Here is a 23022-nt window from a genome sequence, read left to right as displayed (position 1 = left end):
AAAATTCACTTAGTGTCTTCCTTCAGAAAGAAAAAATTGAGCAGACAGAAGTAACAAAATTTTTGTTCATAAAATTGTTATGACTCTTAAAATGACCCCTGGTACAAAATTAATTTACTTACCTTTCTTCCCGTAATTTTCGGACTCTCTCAGCCCTTTCTCTTTTCTCTTGTTCCTCAAGAGCACGTTGTTCTAGTGTGTCTTTTTGGATTCGTTCATTTAAGGCATCAAAGTCTCTTGCAATGATATGTAGCAGCCAAAAAAGGCCTTTTTTAATGGACTTGTCAATTTTCTTTCCATATCCCAACACTGCTGAACATGGTTCCTAAAACAAATTTATTTGACAAAAGATGAAGACTAAAAGACCAACAAATATATCTGTAAACCACTAAGCATAATTACTAATAAAAATTAACCCATTTAAAGTAATGATGTGATTCATGTGCTTATTTAATTTACAACATATACCTGTGCAACGATCACAACCATTGTTATGACACAGAAATTAAAATATTTTATACATAATATCTGTGAGTTATAGAAACTGAAATATTTTACAGGAAATACCTGTAAACTATGAGAGACATAAGAAGTTGATAGTACATTATAATTTTACAAGCTTGTTGGAAATCCAAATTGAACTGCCATAATAAAAATATTCTATTTATTAAAAATATCAGAAAGTTTTAATTTCTTACACCAAGAAATTTATAGCAGTGAATATACATAAGATTGACAACCTAAAGTCATTTTAAGAAACAAGAATAAATGACTGAATCCCCTGTCCAATTCCTTAAGATTGTATGGTAACTTTCCTGACAGAATTTTTGAAAACTCATTATAAATCTCTTAAATTTTTTTAAATTTATATTTATACAATTTCTTTCCCATTTCACAAAACTTATAGCATGACATGCTATCATAGTTACATCCCATCAACAATATCTTCAACAAAAAGCCAATGTAAAAATCTTTGAAACCCTAAAGATAGTTTAGGGAATCAGGCACAACAAAACAGAATACGCTATTAAGTAATATCAAGCAAACAGTGAAAGAGTGATTCCCTGGGTGGGAAAAAAATATCTTTTAAAAGAACATTTTCTAATTGCCCATCACTTTTATAAAAATTGTTACACTGAACATATTTCAAGAGGCAGCAAAAAAATACTTACTATTTGACATAGGCACTTGTGCTCATTGACCAATTTTTCCAGAGACAGACATTCAATCACATCAGCTTCTCCCAAAGCCCCTTCCTTGTCTTGTTTATTTGCCAACCTAAAGAGATAAATGAAGTAATTTTATAGCAAACATAAAATTTGGTGGAAACTTAAAAATATTTTGATCATGTTCTTCTAATTCCAGTTACTATCATGTTCTATAGTGTATGCTGGTTTTTGAAAGTATGAAAGTATCAATTTCATCATTTTCCTTCACTTATTATCGCTAAACTACAAAAACTGGCCTACACAAGGAAAGTTAAAAAGAAATGTCAAGAAAGCATAAACAGGGGCAGGTGCTGTGGCACAGTGGGTTAAAGGTACTGCTTGGGATATCCATTGCTAGTTCAAGTCCTGAATACTCTCCTTTTGATCCATCTTCCTGCTAGTATAGCCATTAGGCAATTGATTAGGAGATGGAAGATTCTTACCCTTTCAAACAAATAAATCTTACAAAAAAAGAGAACAAAAGCATAAGCAATAGATCAAAAGGCCATAAAAAGAGGCTACAAACAGAAAAAGTAGGCTACTCTTCATAGCTCACACCCATACATTATGTTCTTATCTTCTTAAACACCCTGAATGATAATGTAAATGAGTTTATTTCATGTTCTTATCTTCTTAAATTACAAGTTGCATCATATTTTCAATGCCAAATATTCACTTTGAGCTTGTAATATCTGAGCTCATCTACATATTAATGTGCTACTGTGTACACATTAATGTGCAATTTCCTGGTACTTAAATTCACCTCTAATTTACTTGGCATAGTACTGAGCATAAACAAAATTATACTCAATGAAGAATGAGCTAAAGAACAACTAAAGTACGTTGTAAAGTAAAACATGAATTACCAGAAAACACCACTATTTGGCATAGGTCAAAAGTTTAACAACAGGCAGCTGTGGATATCTGTAGGTTCTGCATCCATGGGTTCAATCAACTGCAGATCAAAATATTTGAAAAAAATCTCATCTTTTCTGAACATGTTGAGACTTTTTCTTATCATTATTCCCCAAACAACACAATGTAACAACTATTTATGCAGTATTTTAATGTATTATTATAAATAATCTACAGATGATTTAAAGTATATTGGGGGATGTACATAGAAACATGTATATATTATACCGTTTTATATAAAGGACTTGAGTATTTAAGGATTCTGGCATCCCTTAGGGCTCCTAGAACCAATGTCCATCCCACAGATACTGAAGATCAATTGCACTGTCTTGGTCAGGGATTCACAGATTCTTAGGCAAAGATAGAGGTAGATAGGAAAGAAAGAAAGAAAGAAGAAAGGAAAGAAAGGAAAGAAAGGAAGGAAAGGAAGGAAAGGAAGGAAGGGAAGGAAGGGAAGGAAGGGAAGGAAGGAAGGAAGGAAAGAAAGAAAGAAAGAAAGAAAGAAAAAGAAAGAAAGAAAGAAAGAAAGAAAGAAAGAAAGAAAGAAAGAAAGAAAGAAAGAAAGAAAGAAAGAAAGAAAGAATTTACTTATTTGAAAGGCAGAGAGAGAGACAGACAAAGATAGTTGCACAGAGATATCTCCTATTTGCTATGGTGCCTGCAAAGACAGGACTGGGCCAGGCCAAAGTTAGGAGCTGGGAACTCAATCCAGGTCTCCAGTGTTGAGTGTGGCAGGGACCCAACTACTCGGCATGATCTGTTGCTTTCCAGGGTGTGCATTAGTAGGAAGCTAGAATCAAGAGAGGAGCTGGAACTCAAACTCAGGTACTCTGATATGAGATGCAGGAGTCACAAGTGGTGTGAAAACATTACTACAACATCCCTAATACTCCTAACAAAATTAACAGTAATATCACTCAATTCATTCAATATTTCCCAAAACCATTCTATAAATGTTATATTCAAATTCAGTTCCAAATCAGATACACATTACAGTCTCTCTAAAATCTTTCTGAATCTACACTACATGTCTTCCACCAACTTCAACATCACCTCTTTTATTCCCAAGATATTTACTTATAAAATTAAAAATTCATCTTTCTTTAGAATTTCTCATGCTTGGGATTTGGGTAAAATCTTTGTCATGAGGTCATCTGACATATATGCCATGTCTTGACTACATCAGGAAGTTAGTGTAGATGCTGGATGACGTTCAAGTTGAAATGTTTTGGTAAGCATGTTTCATAGGTGGTGCTGATACTTTCAAGACATAAAATGTCATACTTTACTAATATTAAAATTGATCAATGAACTTAAGAGTAAGCCAGGTCCATGCAAGATAAATCTTGCCATTAACACTTCACCTGATGATTTAATCAGCCACTTAAGAACTTTGCCTTATTCTATTCTAAGAGTTCATGAAATAGTACATTTTCCAGTTTTATATTCCTTCTGCATCTACTAGTAGGATTTCCTCTTAAAAATAAGTTTTGTCAACTACTTGGTGACTCTTATTTCAAAATGATTCATAGAGCAAAGTAGAGATCTTCTGCCTTCATTTCCTAATTTTCTTAATAATGAATCTGTGCCCTTGCTATCTCCCAAGGTGATCAAGTAGCTTTGAGTTTTTTGCTGTTTGATTATTTTGTATTAGGGGCATAAATAATGAATTTGTTGATTTTTAAAATGTATCTTACATGTTTCAATTTTTTGTCACTGTAGTTCTTTGTGAGGCTCAAAATTATTCATTTTTGGTTGATGAGAATCCCCTTCATATAGGTTCCTAGGTCCCTCTGGTATGACTCCAGCAGTTTTTAATAATTGCTTTCTACTGTGAAACAGTATGTCCTAGTCCTGGAATCATTCATCTCCCTAAAGGAGCCCCATGTCAGTGAAACATGGTATTTCAAACACCACAATTTGGGTGCTATGGATATTCACTACTATTGATTTGCCATTACATCTAGAACCTTTCCATACAAAAACCTATAAAATACATTTTTTGGAATAAATTCATATGGACTTTTCTATTCCAGATGAAACATTACCAAGTTTTTAACTGATCTTCTTATATTTTGTTTCTTTTAATTTATGCTGGAAACAACAGTTCCTACTAACATATCTATTTGCTTTATCCTCTTATGGATCAGAGTTTCAATATAATAATGCCACTATTATTACCAAAAAATAAGTTCTAAAAACGTGTTAATATTTCTTTGGTTATTTTTGTCTCTAAGATAAATCCAATTAGATATACACAGTCAAGATACCGAGTCGCAAAAATTACTTGAAATAATCCTCTGTGTGGTTATCCTACAATGTAGACATACAATTAGGTCAATTTGTTTCAGGGTGCTTCTGCTTTTATAGAGATCATCTGTCTCCTAAGATTTGATTTTTAAAACATATATATGAAGGCCGGCGCTGTGGTATAGTGGGTAAAGCTGAAGCCTGCAATGTCAGCACCCAACGTGGGCTTTAGTTTAGGTCCTGGTTGCTCCACTTCGAATCCTGCTCTCTGCTGTCACCTGGGAAAGCAGTAGAAGACGGCTCAAATCCTTGAGTGCCTGCACCCATGTGGGAGACCTTGAAGAAGCTCCTGGCTCTGGACTGGTGCAGTTCTGGCGGTTGAGGCCATATGGAGAGTGAACCAGCAGATGGAAGACCTCTCTCATTCTCTCTAACTTTAACTCTGTGTAACTTTGCCTTTCAAACAAATAAATAAATCTTTTTAAAAAATACATATATATGATTCCAAATCCAAAACTATAAAAACAAAGTATTATCAGATCGATGTTTCCTTCCCTAGTCATTCCTTTCTACAGGTGCTGATTGCCATTTATTTTCAGTTGATCCTGCTGTTGTTTTGAAACTGAGTTGTTGCCCTTTCAATCAGGTCTCCTCTTGATATTTGGAAACTCAAAATCCCCTAGTTGTGTTTCACTATTCCTTCTCAGAAAACTTCTCCACCCTATATATATTTTTAAAGATTTATTTAGTTCTTTGAAAGGCAGAGTTACAGAGAAGCAGAGGCAGAGGCAGGGGCAGGGGCAGAGAGCGTGAGAGTGCGGGCGCTGGCGCTGGTGCCTCGGCTCACTTGGCTAATCCTCCGCCTGCGGCGCCGGCACCCTGGGTTCTAGTCCCACTTGGGGTGCCAGATTCTGTCCCGGTTGCTCCTCTTCCAGTCCAGCTCTCTGTTGTGGACCAGGAAGGCAGTGGAGGATGGCCCAGGTGCTTGGGCCCTGCACCCGCATGGGAGACCAGAAGGAAGCACCTGGCTCCTGGCTTCAGATCAGTACAGCGCGTCAGATGCTGCGGCCATTTTGGGGGTGAACCAACAGAAGGAAGACCTTTCTCTCTGTCTCTCTCACTGTCTAACTCTGACTGTCAAAAAAAAAAAAAAGAGAGAGAGTCTTCCATCCGTTGGCTCACTCCCCAGATGGCCACAACGGCCAGAGCTGCATCAGTCTGAAGCCAGGAACAAGGAGCTTATTCCAGGTCTCCCACTCGGGTACAGGGGCCCAAGCACTTGGGCCATTTTCCACTGCTTTCCCAGGCCATAGCAGAGAGCTGGATCAGAAGTGGAGCAGCCAGGACTAGAACTGGCACCCATATGGGATGCCAGCACTGCAGGCGGTGACTTTACCCACACACTGCCGACCCCTCCACCCTATTTTTAACAATAGGTTCCTGCCATAAAAGTGGTTACTAAATCACTGTTTCTTAAGTTATATTTGTAGGCTTCACCATAAAAGGGAGGATTATGATCTGTGGAAACTCTAAAGCCCCTAGTTGTGTTTCATTGTTCGTTATCAGAAAACTTCTCCACCCAATTTTTAAACAATAGGTTCCTGCCATAAAACTGGCTACTAAATCACTGTTTCTTAAGTTATATTTGCAGGCTCCACCATAAAAAGGAGGATTATGACCTACAGGTGGCAACAGGAACCAAAATTATATGCCCTGCCTTCAACAGAACCAAAAATTGGAGAATGAGTGGAAGAAGAACCACGCAGCTTTAGGAAGAAGTTTTGAAGAAGCTTTAGGAAGAAGATAACTTTTGTAAAGGGACAAGAGATTACAACATCCACTGACTTGACCCTTCCTCATTCCAACCAATACATAGCTCAGGCAGCCACAGGCCACGTAATTATAAACTGCCCCACTGAGTTGTTCACACCTTGAATTTTCTTTCCTGACTCCATAAAACTTTCCCCAGATCTCCAGTTAGGAAGACAGTTTTGGGTTGGGGGTTCTACCTGTCTTCATGCCAGTCCACCATGCAGGTAAAGCTTTTCCTTTCCCAAAACATTTGTGTCACAGATTGGTTTTGGTTCACATCACATTGCAAGCCTACCTCATTCAGTAGTAAATGCATTTTGGAAAAAATAACTGTATGGGGAAAATGATATTTTCAAAATGACAATTCGGGCACTGTGGATGTTCACTTCTATTAATTGTGTGTATGTGCAGATATAACTAGATGAATGTGCATGTGTATTAATACATATCCACCTTCCTTTTCCTCCTTAAAAGCTAGCATACCTATAAAGTCTTATGCACCATACTTTGTTGTGGTGGTGGTTGTTTCGACCTGAACAGTTGAAACTACCCTGAATCAGTACCAAGAAATCTTTATTAGTTTCTACAGTTGCAAATGCTCCATTGCTTAGACGATCTGTCATTTACAAGCCAGTCTTACACTGAAGGACTTCTGGTTTCCAGTTTTTGTTTCTATAAGGATGTTGAAAAGAATAGGTGTGAAGGAGTCGCTTACTGGGGAAGTGATTCCAGGAAGTAGGACTTCTAAATCAAAGAATAAAAGCAAATGTTATTCTGAACAATATTAGAAACAATGTCTTTCCTGTCACCCTCAAATAATAATAATTCAAAGAGAATAAAAAGGAAGGGTTCAGAAATTTGGTAGTATGAGTGAAGTTTTTGTTTCTAATGATCCTATAAATCCCCCTGGGAAGAATTAATTCTGAATTGCTATATTGGCATTTTAAATAAACAGATTAACAGATATAATATTAGTTCATTCATATTGAAAACTTTAGAAAAAACATTTTAAAACAAAAACAGCAAGTATAGTAAAAATAAAAGTAGGATGGAAGGTTTAAAGATGCAAACCCTTTTCTGACTGTTCTACTTCTGAAATTCTATGATTTTTATGACCTAACCTCTTATGGGATTTCCTAAAATAGGTTAGAATTCTATCATTTTAAAGTAAATGAAAAAGTTTTAATAGTAAGCCTCTTTTGATTTCTCTTTTTTTCTATTTAATTCTATATTTTCTACAAGATTTGAAATCTAAAGAAAAGAAAGTAACCTTTATTTAAATAAAAACCCACATTTCTGGATTAATGTATTTTATACATATAATATGGGAGCGAATTCATAGAGCCTGTGCCAAATATTCTCTGCAGGCAGTTTAACAAGGACTTCCTGTTACCAGCTAACTCCATGAAAATGATCTTCCCTTCCTCTAAAGAACAGACGTCTAACAGGCAGAACCAGATTCTCCAGGTGTGAAGTAAGCAATCTATTCTCATTTGATATTAACAGCAAAAGTACAACTTTATCTCTAACTTATTTGACTTCTCTATTTGACTTTCAATTAACTATATAAAAACCACGCAGAAATTAGCCTGTGACTTGTAAGACAGACATTTAATTCCATCAAACCATTACATGAGATGAATTCAGAACGTCTCTCAAAGGCTGAACTCCAACACCGCAGGTGAAAAAACGACGAAAGGAACGAGAGAAAGGTAAATAAATCACTCTTTTTTTGTGTGTTTTTTAATGTAAGATATTCATTGACTGAAATCTGGTTATATGGTAATATTTAAAAATTGCTCAGCAGACAAGAAAGTTACTTGCTTTGCTTAGATTTGGACAGGGCTATAGGCACCTGATCTGTTCATTTATGCTACTTATATACTGAATGCGATGTAGAAAGCTTAGAAATAGACCACTATAATAAAAATCAATTTTAGAGGAAATTATTTTTAAGGTTTTAGAACATTACTTCTCATTTTGGAGACATTACAAAGTCTCAACAACTCAAATTCTTTCTTTTATACATAGACTATAAATTAACCTTGCTCTGCTTGCTTTAAAGAACACCTTTACATTCAACTTTGAAAATAAGCATATGCCCAAATTTCACATACATGTTTTATGTTTAAAATTTAGGTAAATTTCTATACAGTTTAAATTAATTTATTCAGTGCTGTCTTCCTGATTCTTCTGAAATTAATTTGAGGAAATCTGAAAGTAATCTTATTGTAAAAGGATTATCTTAAAATACCAACATACTCAGGTACCTTTTTGCTATTTCTACCAGTGTATTAAAAACACATAAATTACAAAATTTAACATAATTTTTTCAAGCTTTCACATCAATATAATGTTTAAGTCAGCATTATCTAATGGAAGCAAACAGATAGATCAGATATTTTCAAAATTATAATTGTTACCATGTTAAAATTTAATAAAGATTCTACTTGAAATTAAAATAATAATGACTTTTAGAAGTGTTTTAATGATAGACTTGAAAGTTGGCTACATAAACCTAGAGCACATTATCTTCATGGCTATGTAATTTTAAATTTAAAATAAAAACCACTTCATGTATGTAAATAACAGCTTACTTGGTCAGATAAATAAAAGCTAAAAAATTACATGAGTCTTAATAGTTATACAAAATGAGCTTAATATTATTAAATTCAGTAAGTTAGCTGCTTAATTAACTTATTTACACTAAACAAAAGGAGAAAAAAAAGCATTAAAAGCTATTATCAAAATATTAGATAATTCAAACTTAGAGAATATACATAACTTGCAATAATTTTTTAGAAAACACTATACTGTCCTAAATAAATAGCTCAGGAGGTTAATATTCTAGTAAGAATTTCCTCCTTTCACCTTAAACTATAGAAATATTGCAAATTATCCTCACATACAAAAACAAAAGAATTCTCTATTTTTATTGGGTATAACTGGTTATATGTCTTCAAAATCTTTAATGAATATATATTAGGTATAGAATGATGAAACACTTTATTTTTTAAAAAAAACTATAAATACGTTAAATATTTATCCCAGGGACTAATTATTCATGTTTCTATTTCTAGGAATTTTTACTATCTGTAATAGGATGATGAATACTAACTTTGAGTGACACAAGTTTATTTTCCTATTTCCCAGAAGAAATTGTGCAAGTTGATCATTATATATACCAATAAATATTCAAACTTCCCTTCTTCTTTCAAATATCATGTTTAAGCTCAAAGATAACTATTGTCAGTAGAATTCAAAACTGTACTGTAAAGCAGCAAGCTAAACTTGCTAAAAGATGATTCATATTTGGACAGAACTCTGCCAACCTTAAGAAAGTAAAATTTAGGTACAGAAAAAAATTGCATAACACAATGATCTCATTAATTTCACCTAGCAGAAGCAATTAAGTGATTTCATAACTATGAACGTCATATTTTATACCTACATAAACTTTGGCTCTTCCAACTTTTAAATTCTAATATGGTCATTTGTCTCACTTTGCCTAATATTCTAATTTATAAATATCTAAGATCAAGAGATTAAATTGGAAATAGTTAAGACATTCCTATAGTTATGAGTATATAACTACTAGAAAATACAATTTATATACACCATGAGAGTACATCTGAGCGTCTGCTTTAAGTCAATTTCCACACAAGTGAACAAGGATTACAGAAACACTCCAAATTATATTAACTCTGCAGACATAATCTACTATGATTCAGGCTAGGTGCACAGATATAGAAATTCCTCCCTCTTTCTCTAAACATATAAAATGTTTGATACAGTCTTAAGTATAAAAAGACAAATTTCAACACTGCCTCATAACATTTTAACATAAAAAGGGAAGCTCCCAGGTGCCAGAAATGAAGAGGGAACACACTCACAGCCAAAATGAAGAGTGGAGATTGAAGCTAACTCTATTATGCTAATACAAACAAGTATTATGCCTTAGAGGATGATGTTTAGGGTCTGTGCCTATGGGGAACTAAAACCAAGTTTCTCAGATAAAATAATAAACCAGGAAATACAGAACATTATCTGCATACAAAGACAGGAATATCTCTATCAACTTGTCCAGAATTATGCCAAGAAATTAAGGTACCCATCAAACTACAAAAATCATAGGAGAAAAATGAGGCCTATATTTATACTAGTTGTATTACAATGGTCAAACTCCATGAACCCGAAGTGGTGACAACCACACAAAAATAGCCTCAAAATATGTCTATAATTTAGCAGAGTACTTAGGATATTCCTGTAAAATATAATTCTCAAATATAATCTGGTTACAGGGTTCAATTAATACACTAGCCCAGGGCTGGCAATGTGGCACAGCGGGTTAACATGATCCTTGCAACGCTAGCATCTCATATAAGAGTGCAGATTCAAGTCCCAGACGCTCTGCTTCTGATCCAGCTTCCTGCTAATGTGCCAGGGAAAGTAGTATATGATGGCCCAAGTATACGGGCCCCTGCTACCTACATGGAAGACCCTGATGGAGTTCCTGGCTCCTTGTCTCAGCCAGCCCAACCTTGTTGTTGTGGCCATTTGGAAAATGATCCAGTAGATCAAAGATGTCTCTCTCTGTCTCTCACAGTCATTCTCATTCTCTCCCTCTCTCTGATGCTCTGCATTAAAAATAAATGAAACTTAAAAAAAAATATACACTTGCCAACCTCCAGGAAAGTGGCCACTAGCTAGTGGCAACAGCAAATAAATTAAATTTATTAGTGAGAAATCAGAAATAGCCAAATAATTTTAAAGGATCTTTAACAAAAATATACTTTAAATGTTCAAAAGGAATAAATGAATACATAAGATTCATAAACTGAGTACAATATAAACATTATGTTAATTTTATATGAATATCCTTTACATAATATGTACACCATAACAGATAGTAAGGAAAATCTGATTCAATTTCCATGTTTTTCCTTTAATATCAATATCATATTTAAAGGAAAAAGATTCAGAATATTTACTTTTTTGTTAGTAAGTTTATTAACATTAATGAGAATAAAATCAATACTAAAATATTTTAGAGTTCCTTAAAAAACCTTTTATTTAAAGATAAAAGTGTTCTGAACAGAAATCCAGGAAAAGATGCCTTTTACAGGTGTTAAAGTCAAGTTTCTTGGTTTCCCAAATCAGTGACAGTAAAATTCACTCTCCTAAAGGCACTTTACAAAAATAGCATGTTACAACATCAATTTGAAAAATACTTTTTCTTAAACAATTTTTAAAATCTAAAGGCTTTTGATGACACTGATAATTTATTTCTATTAAGAAAAAAGATCCATCTAGTCAAAAAATGCTAGTCAGTTGTTTGAGGATCTGTTCCTAGCTATGCATTCAAAGAGAAACTTCAAAACATTATACTCTTGAGAACTGTTGAAATTTAAAGATTGGTAAATACTACTTAGCCATTATATAAGAATAAAACAGAATTTAATTCTATAGATATAAAATAAAAATGTTTTGTTTTGATATTGTTTTCTCTCTCTCATCTCTCTGATTTCTTTTTTTTTTTTTTTTAAAGGCAGAGTTAGACAGTGAGAGAGAGAGAGAGAGAGAGAGAGAGAGAGAGAAAGGTCTTCCTTTTCCATTGGTTCATCCCCCAAATGACTGCTACAGCCGATCTGAAGCCAGGCGCCAAGTGCTTCCTCCTGGTCTCCCATGCGGGTGCAGGGCCCAAGCACTTGGGCCATCCTCCACTGCCTTCCCAGGCCATAGCAGAGAGCTGGACTGGAAGAGGAGCAACCGGGACAGAATCTGGCACCCCAACCGGGACTAGGATCAGGGGTGCTGGCACCACAGGCGGAGGATTAGCCAAATGAGCCGCAGCACAGGCCAAGCTAAGAGTTTCATGAAAGGAAATATAAAAATGTATTTTACATCTGCAGAAAGCATATGTATTCAGCTGTTAGTGATAGAATAAAATTTTTCAGAAACTCAAGTGATCATCAAATTTACATTTTAAAAGAAACCTATGCTACCTCCCTCCCCAAATTAAGAGGGCAAATCAAGCATGGAGCTGAAGAACCAAGAATTAAAAGAAGACAATATCAACAGAAAGAAGGAATAAAGTTTTCAATTAAAAGGAGACAATATAAAAAGAAGAAAAAAATTTTCAACACAACCAGGTCACATTATAGAGGGTTTTAGAAAATAAACCTCAAATGATGAAATAAAATTAAAAGAGAATCTGCTACATGCAAATGTCAAGGGAATATTTTTAAATGTTAAATTTTAGAATGAAATAATGATCATATAAACAAAATTAAGCAACTGAAAAACTACATAATACCTTCAAAAAATGTAAAAGCTGCATGTTTTTTGACCTGTGTAGTGCTTATATGGTTGCATTCACCTTGTGAAGAGATATCAAACTACACATTTATGTTCTGGGCTCTTCCTGTAAATGTGAAAATATTCCAATAAAATGTTTTATGAAAGAAAAAGATAAAATATAAATTTTCTATCTCTGTCCATTAAAAGGGACTAGGTACTATGAAAAAAAGATTGACAGGGAATATAACCACCATGTTACATGAATGACATGGATATAAATAATATTTGGGTAGCCACAATAACGTAAACAAGGAATACTGATTGACCAAAAATTGTGACACAACTATATTAATGGGGAGATTGAGGAAAGGAAGGAGGTGTTAAGAGAAAGTTAAATCCACATCTTTCATAGCATAAATTAAATGTACATTGTGAGGGCTGGTGCCGCGGCTCAATAGGCTAATCCCCCGCCTAGCGGCGCTGGCACACCGAGTTCTAGTCCCGGTCGGGACACCGGATTCTGTCCCGGTTGCCCCTCTTCCAGGCCAGCTCTCTGCTGTGGCCAGGGAGTACAGTGGAAGATGGCCCAAGTACTTGGGTCCTGCACCCCATGGGAGACCAGGATAAGCACCTGGCTCCTGCCATCGGATCGGCGCGGTGCGCCAGCCGCAGTGCGCCAGCCGCGGCGGCCATTGGAGGGTGAACCAACGGCAAAGGAAGACCTTTCTCTCTGTCTCTCTCTCTCACTGTCCACTCTGCCTGTCAAAAAAAAAAAAAAAAAGTACATTGTGAAGTAAAGCTGAAGCCTACAATGCCAGCATCCCATATGGGCAACTGTCCCAGTTGCTCCATTTCTAATTCAGCTCCCTGCTAATGTCATAGGAAAGCAGAGGAAGATGGCCCAAGGGCTTGGGCTCTTGCAACCATATGGGAGACCTGGAAGAAGTTCTTGGCTCCTGGCTTCTGTCTGGCCCTAGCCTTTTGGGGAGTGAACCAGTTGATGGAGGATTTCTTTCTCTCTCTCTCTCTTTACTTCTTTGCCTCTTTACCTCTGTCTTAAAAATAAATAAAAAAATCTTTAAAAAAAAGTACTATCTAAAACTAAAAGCCAGAGATACCTATACAAGCTGAAAATGACTGCCTTAGGGGAAGGGGAATTGGAAAGGGGGCATGACAGGAGTAGCAAGCATCAGATAAGAAGGTATTTCCAAAAGTTCATGGAAAAATGGAATTAAAAAGATAAGCTTATTCTAGGACAAAAAATTTGACATCCATGCATAAAGAGATCTTCAAAAATTTTATGGTAATGTATATTATGAAAACACCATGTATTTTTGTTCCAAAAATCTTTTAATTCCATTTTCCATGAGATTTTGAAAGCACCTACATATATGTTGCTATAAGTCTTGAAGTGATTTGATATCTGAAACTGTTTATATATATTAATTTGAGGTATAAAAATTAAAACAAATGTTTTGTAACATAGCAAAAGCAGTAAGACATGGTAAAAACTTTGAAATTATTTTCAGCATCAATATGATAATACTAGAAAAAGCACATAAAGAAGTGATAAATAATGCTAAACTGAATAAAGAGAAGGGAGCTACTGAACACAAATCATTATTCAAATTGACTTTAATATTAGATTCCCTCTACACTGTAAAGGACATTAGTCCTTATCAGAGTGCTGTATTTTTTTTTTTAATTTGACAGGCAGAGTTAGTGAGAGAGACAGAGAGAAAGATCTTCCTTCCGTTGATTCACCCCCCAAATGGCCGCCACAGCTGAGCCAGGTGATTCCTCCTCATCTCCCATGTGGGTACAGGGGCCCAAGCACTTGGGCCATCCTCCACTGCCCTCCCGGGCCACAGCAGAGAGCTGGACTGGAAGAGGAGCAACCGGGACTAGAACCTGGTGCCCATATGGGATACCAGTGCCACAGGCAGAGGATTAACCAAGTGAGCCACGGCGCCAGCCCCCTGAGCTCTGTATTAAATCATGGGTAGTAACTGCTTTCACAAAACTGCCACATGAGAAAAAGTCTTGGTTTTTTAAAAAAGATGTATTTATTTATTTGAAAGGCAGAATTACAGAGAAAGAGGGAGAGACAGAGAGAATGAGAGAAAAGACCTTTCATCCACTGGTTGGTTCACTCCCTAAATGGCTTCAGTGGCTGGGGCTGGGACAGGCCAAAGCCAGAGCAGGAAATTTCATCTGAGTCTTCCACATGAGCGACAGGGGTCCAAGTACTCAGGTCATCCTCTGCTGCTCTCTGAGGCACATAAGCAGGGAGCTGGATCAGAAGTGGAGCAGCCAGGTCTCAAACCGCTGCCCAAATGGGATGCTGGCTTCCCAGGTGGCAGCTCAATCTGCTGTCCCATAACACTGGCCCCACAGAAAGTTTCTATAATTATTTTTTATTATTTTAGTTATCTTTAAATATCTGTATTAACATAATCATCAAATATCTGATAAAATACTGAATATAAAAGGTATATAGTGGCATGCATTTGGTCTAATGGTCCACTTCTTAGTGCCTAGGTTGGAGACCTGGATTTGCTTATGATTCTAGCTTCTGGCTAACATACATCCTGAAAAGCAGCAGGGATTGGTTCAGCTAGTTGAGTCCCTTCCACCCACATGGGAGACATGGATTGAGTGCCCAGCTCCTACTTTCAGCGCTAGCCCCATCACACAGGCATTTGGGGAATGAACCAGCAGACAGGAGCATGCTCGCTCGCTCGCTCTCTCTCTCTAATAAATTTACAAAAAAAAAAAGGCAGACAGATCATACCAGTTTTAAGTAATATATACATTCTAAACATTTATATTATATAGCTTAACAAAGGATGTTATATACTTTGTAATATCCTAAGTATCTTATTTATTATATAATGGTATCATGGCATGGAAGCTTGATAATACCAGTACTACCACTAACATGCTCACCATGACTCTACACAAAACATTTTGCTGGTTCTTAGCTTTCTCAAAAGAAAAATGAGAAAATTAATTAGTTAACCTATCAGGATTCCTTCCAGATTCAAATTAGAATATCTGATAGGCATCGAAGAGATCAGATTCACCCCTCCATTGGTTTAAACATCAGAGGATTACAGTTTATTGTCACTTGCTTTTGGCTGGTTGAGAAGTAGTAAGAGAAAGTGGCACGCATCACTTCAGGTCTATAGTATTTTAATGCCTGCGAGATTCTCGTACTTTCTTCTTGCCCTCCTGACAATCACATTCACAAAGGTGGAGGCTAGGTTTCCAAGTGACCAGGATGGAAAGTAGGATCCCACAAAAATTCATCAAGGATATGAAATGTGAGCAAGAAATACAAGCGTGTAGCTTTAAGCCACCAAGATTTGGCAACTAGTTATCACTGTGACATAATCAAACATATCTTGACTGATAAAATTGGGTCAGGCAGAATTTCATAAACCAAGTATTTAAAACTCAACAAGAAATGGCAAGTAAAATTATTTCATAATTCAAAATACTAAAGTGTAACTGTAAGTAACATTATAAATTAACTTGCTTAGTAGTTTAGAGAGAAAAATGATATAAAAAGGAGAATAAAAAATAAATAGTATGCTGATATAGTATTATATGCATCGGTTCAATTTTGCTTATTTCCTACTTATATGCAAAAAGGATAAGAAATATATTTCTAGAAAATGTGTCTATCATGTGGATAAATAACTACTGAATTTTTTTTTTGAAGATTTACTTATTTATTTGAAAGACAGAGCTACAGAGGTAGAGACAGAGAAATCTTTCATGTGCTGGCTCACTCCCCAAATGGCAGTAATGGCTAGAGCTGGGATAGGCTGAAGCCAGGAGCCTGGAACACCATCCAGGTCTTCTACAAGGGTGTCAGGGGCTCAAGCACTTGGGCCATTTTCTGCTGCTTTCCCAGGCACATTAATTGGGAGTTGGATCAGAAGTAAAGCAGCTGGGACTCAATGTGGCATTTATGGGGTGCCTGTGTCACAGGAGCTGGCACAACCTGCTACACCACAATACTAGCCCTATAACTACTATTTTATATGGATCTGTTTTCCTGATATCCAAAGTTGGCAATCCTATTTATATTACCTTCTTAGGTTCCTTCCTTTCACAAAGTTTCCAGATTTTAGTAACAAAGCTTATTATTTATTTTTTCCCTCATATCTTGAAAACTCACTAACTTTGTTTAGTTCTATTCCAAAGTTAAAGAAATTGTTCCTTCCACACAAAGTAGAATACAGAGAATGAAAAGAGCTGTGGGGCATGAGGGGAGGGGGGAGCTGCAGGGAACATTTTCCAATTTATAAGTCTATTAGTTGCCTAACTTGCATTGATGGAACTTTTTTTTTCATTTTTAGTATTAAAAAATCAGTGAGAAAATAAGACTACAAGCTATTTGAATTAAATATTTAATATATTTACACCGTTAAGTACATTATCAAAAACTTGCTCTTAAAATGCTTAGCAATACAACTACAAAGTAAATGTTTCTGAGCAAAATTTTAGTATCTATAAAGTGCTTTGTCTGCCAAAAACAGATTTCAAGGTCTTATCCCTTATGATGTGGCTTCTTTCCCGACCACTTAACTGACCTAATTGTTTCTTTTCAGAACTCACCCTAGATAATCTCTTTGTAGTATCTAACACCACTGAAAAAGGCTTTATAGCAGGTCTTGCAATTCTGGGAAAAAGTATTTCAAACAGGAAAGATCAAGTGCCAAAGGCCTAAGGCCAAGATGGTTTCTGATTTGTGTGGGCAACAACAAGGAAGTAGGTGTGTGACTGAAGCATATGGAAGGGGAAAACTATAGGAAGTAAAATCAAAGTCACAGGAGGGGTGAAGAAGCCATCTAGAACCCTGTAGGGTCTGGCTTTTCCTCTGTAACACCAAGGGAGTTTCAGGCACAGGAGTGACATGATTTAACTTACATTTTAAAGTGAAATCTGTGTTAAGAAAAGACAGGAGAGGGGTGATAAGGAGAGTATTTAGGAGCCTATAGCAATAATCCAGGTGAGGAATAATGGTGACTTAATTCAGGGAGATGGGAAGATTTGACTGCATTCAAATATATTTTGAAAGAGAGGTTGACAAGGTTTGTGATTTGACTGGATGTGAAGTGTGGGAGAAAAAATAACCAAGAATGAGTCCAAAGTTTCAGGTCTGAATGACTCAAAGAACAGAACTGCCATTTATGAAGATGGCAAAGCTTAAGGACTTGGAGGGAGAGCACAAGCTCATTTGAACCAAAGACTTTCCAATGGAGCTGTCAACCAGGACTGTTTTAAGAACAGTCTGAACTACAGAAACAAATTTCAGTCACTAAAACTAATAGATAGCATTTAATGCCATTAAACTCGAAATTATGATGATACAAAGAGGACTGATCCTGGAAATATTCCAATATTCAGAGTTGGGGGAGATGAGAAAAAATTAAAAAAAAAAACAAAGTGATAGAGAGTCAAAAAAGTAAGAGGAAAACCAGGAGAGGGGCAGGTGCTGTGACACCAATAGTTTAAGCTATTGTTTATGATGCCAGCATCTCACATTGAAGTGCTGGTTTGAGTCCTGGCTGTTCCACTTCAAATCCAGCAGATGATGGCCCATGAACTTGGGACCCTGCCTCCCATGTAAGAGACCCAGATGGAGTTCCAGGCTCGTGGCTTTCACCTGGCCCAGATCTGGCTGTTATGGCCATTTGGGAGACCAGGAAGAAGCTTCTGGCTCCTAACTTCAGATCAGCCCAGCTCCAGTTGTTGTGGCCATTTAGGGAGTAAACCAGAGGATGGAAAATCTCTCTCTCTCTCTGTAAACTTTGCACATCAAATTTAAAAAAAAAAAAAAAAAAAGGTTTAAAAAATTAAGTAGAAAAAATTCAGGAAAAATACTTTTCTTGAGAATCTTTCAAGAAAGGACTGTGTTAAGTACTACTGATGGGTTAAAATCATCAAACACTATTTCTTCTGTGTCCAAAAATACATCCTAATGGCTCCACTTTATTATTCAAGTTTCCCCTGTGAACTATTTCTTCTATCTTGGAAAAGTATTCTTTACATAGCAAGCAATATTTAAAATATAAAAATTATGTCAAATATCCAATTTATCGGTTTTTTTGTCTTCCACTGCATCTAAAATAAAATCTATACTTCTTATTTTGGCCCATAAACCCCTTCTAGCCTTCTGATTTCTTTCTCCCAGTTATTTCTCTTGTTAATTTCCATCTACTCAGGCATTCTTTTTTTCTTAAAAGATACATTCTCATTCAATGCCCTGACATCAATCTCCTACACCCAGAATACACTCCCTTGGCTCTTTATCTGGCTGGCTCTCAATATGTAGGCAGGTGTAGGTGGGATATCTCTAATTGCCTGCAAGGTCTTCATTATACTGAATCAAACCTCTTTCTGTGTAATTTCCAACCACAGTCCTTTGGAGTTATGTCCAGTAGGTCTAATTCCTGCTGTATATATAGACATTTGTATTTTAGAGTACAGTTAAATAGATTCCCTATATCTTCCCTTTCAGAGGATCAGTAAATCCATTTCATTCAATGATTATTTTTGTGATGTTATTTGAATCCCACCTTTTCCATGCTGTTAATTTAGAAGTCCATAATTTATTAATTTTCATCTCAAAAAATTATGCTCAGAACTTAATACAGTGTCCTTACTCTCCAATTTGCTCTGAATAGTGCAGTTAGTATGTCTCTCTTAGTCTATGCAGACATCATATTATTTTGTATAATTATACTGATGGTCCTGATAGAAAACTCATAATTGATATCTAATATTTTTCACAAACAACATTGCAAACCCAAGGGTCTTCTATTCTGTAGATGTTGAAATGTTTTCTAAACAATTAGGAGAAATATTTTATGTTGATTCTGGTAGATATAATTTTGTTACTTTTAGTATAGTTTCTCTGCTACTTTAATGTTTGAATTCTACACCATCTACAGATCTTGATAAGTATGCCTTCTATGATAACATCCAAATCATCAATAAAAATTTTTGCATAAACACATAAAACACTGAGCATCCTTTTTTTGTTTTGTTTTTAGAGTCTTTTTTTTTTCTTTGACAGGCAGATTTAGACAGAGAGAGAGAGAGAGAGAGAGAGAGAGAGAGAAAAACACAGAGAAAAAGGTCTTCCTTTTACTGTTGGTTCACCTCCCAAGTGGCCGCTACGGCCAGTGCGTTGCGGCCGGTGCGCTGCGCCGATCCGAAGCCAGGAGCCAGGTGCTTCCTCCTGGTCTCCCATGCGGGTACAGGGCCCAAGGACCTGGGCCATCCTCCACTGCACTCCCGGGCCACAGCAGAGAGCTGGACTGGAAAAGGAGCAACCAGGACAGAATCTGGCGCCCCAACTGGGACTAGAACCTGAGGTGCCAGCGCCACAGGCGGAGGATTAGCCTAGTGAGCCACGGCACTTGCCCAACACTGCGCATCTTAACAGCAGAGCATCAAAGATCTTTTGCTCTGGTTGATTCTGTATGAGCCAACAAGCTGTTTATCCCCTAAACATACTCTTAACTTCACAAATACCATAAAAGTCGTGGGCGTGTAGCGAGTGGTTTAAAACACTACTTGGGACACTCACACCTTATATTGAAGTGCCTAGGACTCAGTTTTGGCTCCACTCTGGATTCCATTTTCCTGATTATGTCCACCCTAAAGCAGCCAGTGATGGCTCAAGTTGTCAGGTCCACATGGAGACCTGGAATGAGTTCCTGGCTCCTGGCTTCCATCTGGCCCTGTCCCAGCTGCTGTGGGCACTGAGAAAGTGAACCAACAGAAAGGAGATTCATTCTCTCTCTGTGTGTCCCCTGCCATCTCTCTCTCTGCCCCCTGCCATCTCTCTCTCCTGCCTGCTTTTTGTCTTTCCAATAAATAAAATATTTTTTAATCATGAAAGACATTAATAAATGTCTTTGTAGAATCAAGAATTGAACTTCGTATAACAGCAAAATGAGTATACGTTTAACATTACAGAGACCAAGTTAACTAGGAACAATAGCACCTTAACAATAAAAGTAATTTCAGAGTATAAAGATCAATCCTAAAAATTGAAAGTATGGTCAAAAGCATTCTTTATCATGAGTGCATGTTTGGGACAAAAATTAAAACACTGTTTAGGATGCCCGTATTTCTTATCAGAATGCCTGGTTTGAGTCTTGTCTCCTTCACTTCCAATCCAGCTTTCTACTAAGGTACACCCTGGGAAATAGTGGATGATGATTCAAGTACTTGGGTCCCTGCCACTTACATAAGAGAGTCAGATGAAGCTCCTGGTTCCTGGCTTCAGCCGCCACCCCCACCTCCAACCCCACGCTGTTGACAGCATTTGGCAAATAAAAGAGCAGATTGAAGATCTTTTTCTGTTTCTCTGCCTCTTTCTTTCTCTGCATTTCAAATAAAATGAAAATAATTCTAACGACAACAACAAAAACCCACCCTTTATCAAGAAAACTACCATGTGGCAGATACAATCATGACACTGAAGAACTGATTTTTAGGCAATTATGCCTCTAGCACTAGTTTCTCAGCTACTGCACTGAGCACTCATTGTTACCCAACATTATCCAAAGTAATGTATAGATTATTTTACATTATTTTTCCTATTTCAATGATCTTTATGAGGAAGTCTTACTAATATTTCTAAGTTTTAACCTCCTCATAAAGAACCACAAAACATTTTGCTGCAAGATAGCTATAGCAAGCCCAGTGCTACCTGGAAAATATCAATTTCTCTTTGTTTAGTACCATCATTTTTGTTTCTTAGGAGGAAAGGGAAGATGAAAGACCGACTTCAAGAACTAAAGCAGAGAACAAAAGAAATCGAAGTTTCTAAAGATAGTCACCTGCCAACTATAGAAGCAGAAGAACAAGGGACATTTCTGCAGCAAGCTGTTATTTATGAAAGAGAGCCTATAACTGAGAGACACCTACATGAAATCCAAAAACTACAGGAGAGTATTAACAACTTGACAGACGATGTTCAAAAATTTGGACAGCAACAGAAAAGTCTGGTGGCTTCAATGAGAAGGTTTAGTCTACTTAAGAGAGAGTCTAGCATTACAAAGGAGATAAAAATGCAAGCGGAACACATTAACAGGGGTTTGGATGATTTAGTTAAAGAAGTCAAGAAGTCAGAGGCTGAAAATGGTCCATCATCAGTGGTCACAAGGATACTTAAATCTCAGCATGCTGCAATGTTCCGCCATTTTCAGCAAACCATGTTTGTATACAATGACACAATAACAGCAAAGCAAGAGAAGTGCAAGACATTTATTTGCCGTCAGCTCGAAGTTGCTGGAAAAGAGATGTCTGAGGAAGAAGTAAATGATATGCTTCATCAGGGAAAATGGGAAGTTTTTAATGAAAGCATACTTACAGAAATCAATATCACTAAAGCCCAACTTTCAGAGATTGAACAGAGACACAAGGAACTTGTTAATTTGGAGAACCAAATAAAGGACTTAAGGGATCTTTTCATTCAGATATCTCTTTTAGTAGAGGAACAAGGAGAAAGTATCAACAACATTGAAATGATGGTGAACAGTACAAAAGAATATGTTAGCAACACTAAAGAGAAATTTGGACTAGCTGTAAAATACAAAAAAAGAAATCCTTGCAGGGTATTGTGTTGTTGGTGCTGTCCATGCTGTAGTTCAAAATAAAGAAACTATTTTCAAAAAAAGTTCCCTAGCTTCAGGATAAAGGATGTCGCGCGTTTCAGTGCCTCACTTTGTTTTTCTTCGTTTCAGGGATCCATTCATAAGTTTCTCATCACTGTTAAATTGCAATTTTCCTCCTTAATCTTTACCCACTTGAATTACAGAAAACTCCTTAAGTTTATTCATTTGAGAATATATGAGAAGTTGAGAATTCTATTAAAGGAGACCTCAAAAGGTGTTATAATTAAAAACAAATCAAGCAATGTAGAATCTGTATCAAATTTTTTATCCTCAGTCAGATAAGAGCTCAGTGGTCAACAGAAACTAGAAAAACACAACTATGTGCTTGATGAAAAAAAATCAAATTAGTAACCAGGAGCTGAATCTAGCTTAAGTACTAAGAAGGTAAGTTAAGGCACTAACTGCTTGCTTGCTTTTTTTATTTATTTGAAAAACTGAGAGAAGGGGTGGGGACAGAGACAGAAAGAGATCTCCTATCTGTAAATTCACTCCCCAGATGCCATGATGGGCAGGGCTAGGCCAGGGCAAAACCAAGAGCCAGGAACTCCATCCAGGTCTCCCACATGAGTGATGGGGGCTAAATACCTGAGTCATATTCCACTGTCTTCCAAGGCACATTAGCAGGTGGGTGGATTGTAATCAGAGCAATTGGGACTCAAATCAGTTGTTCAATATGGGATGCCAGCACTGCAGACAGTGCCTAACCCACTGCACCACAATGCCAGCCCCAGCACTGTTTTCTTGAATGTAACTCCATTCAGGATACCATACTACAGAGCATGGGGGCCAGCAGATACAGTTACAGTAAAAACAACTGTACTGTTTTGTCA

The 23022-nt window shown here is 36.6% G+C and overlaps 2 protein-coding genes across 4 annotated transcripts in view; one reads left to right on the top strand and one right to left on the bottom strand.

The window, feature by feature from the left end:
* The window catches only part of ARL13B (ADP ribosylation factor like GTPase 13B), a 94553-nt gene that overhangs the window by 20834 nt on the left and 50697 nt on the right, over positions 1-23022 (bottom strand). For all 3 annotated transcript variants that reach the window (XM_062206700.1, XM_062206697.1, XM_062206698.1), the window contains 2 exons: positions 1173-1278; positions 123-325 (listed from right to left, as the gene is read on the bottom strand). In XM_062206700.1, coding sequence (XP_062062684.1) covers positions 123-325; positions 1173-1278 — 309 coding nt within the window. The remainder of the gene's footprint in view (positions 1-122; positions 326-1172; positions 1279-23022) is intronic.
* STX19 (syntaxin 19) lies at positions 7830-22174 on the top strand. Its single transcript, XM_062176007.1, has 2 exons — positions 7830-7897; positions 21277-22174. Exon 2 carries the CDS (start codon positions 21290-21292, stop codon positions 22172-22174), a length of 885 nt encoding a protein of 294 aa, XP_062031991.1. The 5' UTR covers positions 7830-7897; positions 21277-21289.

This window comes from Lepus europaeus, chromosome 2, assembly GCF_033115175.1.
Source record: "Lepus europaeus isolate LE1 chromosome 2, mLepTim1.pri, whole genome shotgun sequence".
NCBI lineage: Eukaryota > Metazoa > Chordata > Mammalia > Lagomorpha > Leporidae > Lepus > Lepus europaeus.
The sequence above is the reverse complement of the archived record's forward strand: the minus strand, read 5'-3'. Positions and strand labels throughout refer to the sequence as shown.